Consider the following 5,600-nt stretch of genomic DNA (forward strand, 5'->3'; position numbering starts at 1 on the left):
TAAAGAATCAGAGATTAAGTAGGTTGTTCTAAGAATGGACACATATGTTAACAAAAACAACAAAAAATACTGTTATTATTTGATATATCATATATGTAAGAGTAAGACAGAAGACTACACATCCAAGAGATTCGTTAGGTATTCTAAAGAATGTTAGAAAGCTACACTTTAGCAAAATAAAATAAAAACACAGCCATAGAATGGCTTCCAATTTCCAATTTCTTCCACAAATTTCACATGTATCTTGACAAAATGAGACCTCTTTTTACTTAAATAATATAATAGTAAATGCTTCAGTGATACTTCATGTTATTTGTATTTTGTTATTCAAAAAGTTAGGCTCCACTTGGAAGTTGGAACACCCTCTTTTCTGAATTCACATGCCTCTCTGGGCTCTGGTTATGACATTAATAATAGCAAAACAATTTCAGACCCCACAATTACTGTCGTTCATCAACACAGCCACACAAAATCCATTCAGAAACTGCCAAGCCATGGCTCATCACTAAGATTACAATAAATCTACATAATTTTATGTTCATAAATTTTTTCCCAACTGTTTTTAAGGGATTGAATTGTAAATAAATTGATGTCAGAAGATTGTTGAGTTTTGAAAAATATTATCTAACAGACTTAACATTAATGCTAACATTTTTTTTTGGGGGTTGGAGAATAGTAACTTGTGAGTCTCAAATCCTTGTCCAATGCAAAACTAATGCTACAAAATAAAATAAAATAAAACTGAAATTTTCAGAAGTGTAATATAATACAAGAATAGAATTTATTACATCAAATGGGATCACAGATACAAACGAGAGGAAGATGAAGAAATCACACAATTAAATAAAATCTATATTACAATACCACCAAAAAACACATCAATCACAAGTCACAACCAAAGAAATCCCATCATAACATAATCAACAATAATTAACTTAACCTGAACCTCCCAAAAATAATGAAATAAAAATCCCAACCCATTTGCCTCCTCTCTCACTCTCTCATATAGTCATGAAAAAACTCTAAACACAAAAAGTGAATTCAGAGAGAATGAAAAATGGGTTGGGATTGAAATGAAATCATCATGCTGTCTCTCTATGTGGGTCATTGGAATTGACCCATTATAGCTAGCTAGCTAGCTCAGAAGACCAAACCAAAAGCCAAAGCAACAAGAGAAGCAAAGAAAGTGGGCACAAAGATTGCAGCATCAGATGTTGGGCTTGGAGCTGGAGCCTCAGTAGCTGCAGCAGCCTTTTGCACAGAAGAGATGGCCATCAAAACCACCATCAATGCCACAAAGAACTTCAACTTCATTGCCTCCATTTCTCTAAAATGCTGTGTTAGAAAAAAAAGAAAAGAAAAGATTGCTTTTTTTTAGTTTCTAGAGAGAGATTGAACCACTACAATTCCTCCTTGGAAATGGGTTTTCTTTTGGCAAAAGAGGAATGGTAGAAAAGCAGTGTAAAACAAAGGGTTTAGTTGGTGTTATTTATAAACCAGTCACAAAGAGAGAGAGAGAGAGAGAATGAACGTTGGGGGTACAATGTACAGGGTGGCTGTGTCATTGTTGCCATACAGCTGTCAAGCTTTGTGGGGTCCTCATATTTTGCTGTCTTCTTTAACTACTGTTTTGGCTTTTTTGTGTGGATCATTATTCATTTCCCCACTTTTTATTTATTTTTTATAATTTTTTATAATCTCTTAATCTTGTCAATAATCACTATTGGGTGGAAATGAAATGATTTTGATTTTTTTTTTTGTTTGTTTGGTAGGAACGAATGAGAAGTGATGAGTTGTTTGGGTTTCTTTCTAAGTTGGAACTTGGTTGGTTGTGAATGTTGAAGCTTTGTTATAGGTTTGTTCAAATTGATTGTGCTACAATGAACATGGGGGCATAAGTATCTTCATCAATTATATCTTTAAAATAATTAGCAAATATTTATAATTATAAAAATAACAATCTTTTATTAGAATTATTATTGTTACGATAATTTCAAAGTTCAAATGAAAAGATTGGATTTGAATTTTGAAATTCAATCTCATTTGATTTAATTTGTGAATATTGGCAATTTTTAAATTTAGTTTAGGTTGAATAATATAACTACCCTTCATTTTCAAATTAGTTTCTTGGGTTTGCAAATGAATTAATGATGATTGCTATATCAGTATATTCATAATATTTTCATAACAATTTTATAATAAATTTTAAGTAGTAATTTTGTTACTAGTTCTCATTTAGACTCATCACTAACATCACTCTTTTATCTATTACTAACAATTTACACATAAAAGTTTGTTGTAAAATTGTTATAAAAATATTGTGTCCCTAACATACTTTATTACGAATTGCTGCCACAAAATGTACGCTTAAAAAGACCAGTTAACATTTTTTTTTGCTAAACAAAACACAAGTTAACATAGACATATTGAAAAGCAGATCTAGAATCATCCAAAAATCATCTTCTTTCTTTTTCATTGAATAATTGACTCAAAATTATGTAAATTGTAAAGTCTTCTTTATTATTATCTCCTAAAATGTATAGGGACATTACAAAGAGATTAAGAAAAGAGCTAATCACATGCCTTGCTCATTAGAAAAGAGTGGCCCATGCTTGAGAAAGTGACCAACCACCAAAGCCCTGATACTTTAGATGTACTGGATTGTATTATTTTACTAACATTAGGTATTGTATCTACTACCTAGATGATTTACTAAAGATACAAGAATCTTAGTGGCGTGTTTGGTGACATAGGAGCAAAAATGCTTTTTCCTTTCACATAATTTTTTCTTTTAATTTGCTTTCCTTCTTTTTTGGTAAATACAGTCAGCACAGCAATCTTGTTTATTTGCTTTCAACTATAATATAAGCCAGGGAAATTTTAACTGTCCATTTTGATTTTGAAGGCCATTGATTTGAATGTGTTCTATATGTTAAGCATGATAATAAAAAAAAAATAAAAAAAATAAAAAGAACATTATTAATGAATTATATGAGATGGATTTGTCACTGTTTGACACTTGCGTATTTGTGTGTACTTGTTGAATGCCTGAATGAATGGCTAGAGGTACCTAATTTGTGATAGAAACAAGTTGGTGCATTGTCTTCATCAAGTTGGAAATCACAAATCTTCAAAACCTTCCTTTGTTTAGGATGGTTTAAACTTCAAATTTAGTCCATCTTCAACTATTAATGATCTATCCAAGAGATTATAAGGTTTGAAATGATGCAAACTGAAGGTTTAAGTTAAATTATCTACCTTTTAATCAATCGGTTTATGTTTCTTTGTTTTCAAAATCTAAAATATTGCATTGACAGAGTTTAGATGGTATAAGATATTGAAATAAAATGTTTTTATAATAAAACATATAATAGTCTCCCAAAAAGCTTTATGGCAATAAATTTGATATTTTTGTAAATGTCCCCATTAAAAATAAGCAATTCAGCTAAAAGTGCTGAGAGGTTATTATAGACTCCAGCAAAAAAAATATTCAAAGCGTGCCCTAAAATTTAATAGATTAACATAAGCTAGTCTCATCTCATTCATGACTTCAGCAACTAGAATATGTTCACATTTTCCCATCAAAAAAAGAAATAAAGAAAAGAATATGTTCACATTTGGGTTAGTAGTAAAAAGTGTATTTATTCTTGTAGACAGAATATTGGTCTATTTTCTTTAATAATCTGGTGATATTTGCATTATATAAATTATATGTTCTAATTATTTGACATTTTAGATTGTTAACAGAAATGAACGACAACACAACGCCAATATGAAAACGAAATTATTCATAAAGCCAAATGTTTAGTTAAGTCTTATGAAAGTGCATCTCAGTTTCCAAAATAAGCACACGTAAACCAAAATATAAAAAAAATCATAGCCATTAGTCATGACTCCTTTTTTGAATCTACAAGTCAAGTAGGACATGCCAGCCTTAATCTGTACAAATGGTGTCTAGTTCTTTCTAGATCTATTTGACCGTTATGAAACTTGAATCTTACCAGAAATTACTTGGAACTTTGGAGGCTGCTAAAGTGATTCAAAAGTCAATTCTTATTGAAAGTGGTAACATTTTGAAATAAAGCATGGCTCCTTCTTTGTTATTTTATCATTTCCATTAGTTACTTTTGCTTTTTGGGCAAAACTTTCTTTTACTTTTTTGGTGATCACCGAATTTCAAATAAAATTATGAACATAATTTTCACAATTACTGATACGGTTTATTCCGATTAATGCATAATAAAAATGGTGTCAACGATAATTCTATGTGAAAAAAATTATTATTCCAATTATAATTTATCACCTTAACGAGTTATGAAAAATATTGTATTCCTAATCTTAGAAAATTTTCTTGCCTGACCATATGTGGAGATTAGTTCATACAAGGGGGAAGTATATTGTGTTTAGCTGCAATCAACAATGTCTAATTTGGCAAATCAGTCCAAAACCAACACTTTTTGAGTTAATATGGTTTTCTCCTAGAGTAATTTGCTTGCATAGTCATTAAAGAAAATACTAACACTTAGATTGTTTCATCTTCTAATCCTAAATGCCGCACTTAGATTGCTTCTTCTTCTAATCCTAAATGCCAAACTAAGCTATTGGTCCCTTTTTTTTTTAGAGAAACAAGTAATTAGCCAATTTTTTAGAAATAATTATAATATTCTGTTGACTCCACAGCTTAAATCATTTCCCCCGCAACTATTAGCCAGTTAGTTTCATTAATTGAACCACTTTGAATATACATGTTATGGATCAAGATTATGCATGGAAGGAGTAGTCTTATGCATGCTCTATATTAACTATGCTGTATCTCTTCTTTTGTAAAAGGTTGTTGGATCTATTATGGCTGTAGTAACCAGTTAGAGATTTAAAAGTTTAAGATTCTAATTAAATGTTTGGGTAAATAAAAGTATTCAGTGATGATACCAACAAGCTAAAAAGAATAACAAGAGCCAATTTCTGAAATTCAATTTAAGTTTCTATGACTATCGAAATTAGTTCAGTCACTTAAAGTAGTACTATGTTGCCATCCACGAAAGGTTGTACTTTATTGTTTGGTGTGGACATAAAATAAAATGGGAGGTGATGAGCAGGTTTTTTAGGGATTCAAGTGAATATGAGAAACTGTTTAACACATAGTAAGTGGTGGGATTATGCAAATATGGATTTGCAAAACATAGTTTACTGAAGAATAAAAAAAAAATCATCACTGTATCTCTTACCTCTACATTATTGGTGATAAAAAAAAAATGCTCTGCCATATGAATAGAATTAAGGAAAGAGAGCCACAATGCTTTTGCCACCTTTTCTATTTAGCTTACTAGAGTCTGATGTAAGACAATAATGATTTAGCTATATATTGAATGGAAATTTGTTTGGGTTTCTTAAAAAAAAGAAGGAAAAAGAGAGTCTTATAATTAAATCGGACACGGATTAGGTCAAGTGTATCAGTGCACTTGACTCGACACAATTCGGATACACGTTTTTAGGTTTGGACATGTGTCAAATAGTGTCATGCACTAGATCTAAACTTAACCTAATTCAATCCACGGTTTAAATATATGCAAATGACTATATAGTATGTAACAGTGTTTGAT

The 5,600-nt window shown here is 30.5% G+C and overlaps 1 protein-coding gene across 1 annotated transcript; it reads right to left on the reverse strand.

Moving 5' to 3' along the window:
* Positions 1–759: 759 nt before the first annotated feature.
* LOC115977503 (arabinogalactan protein 13-like) lies at positions 760–1,478 on the reverse strand. Its single transcript, XM_031099387.1, has one exon. It carries the CDS (start codon positions 1,321–1,323, stop codon positions 1,141–1,143), a length of 183 nt encoding a protein of 60 aa, XP_030955247.1. The 5' UTR covers positions 1,324–1,478; the 3' UTR covers positions 760–1,140.
* Positions 1,479–5,600: the final 4,122 nt, after the last annotated feature.

The sequence above is a fragment of the Quercus lobata genome, chromosome 1 (genome assembly GCF_001633185.2).
Source record: "Quercus lobata isolate SW786 chromosome 1, ValleyOak3.0 Primary Assembly, whole genome shotgun sequence".
Taxonomy (NCBI): domain Eukaryota; kingdom Viridiplantae; phylum Streptophyta; class Magnoliopsida; order Fagales; family Fagaceae; genus Quercus; species Quercus lobata.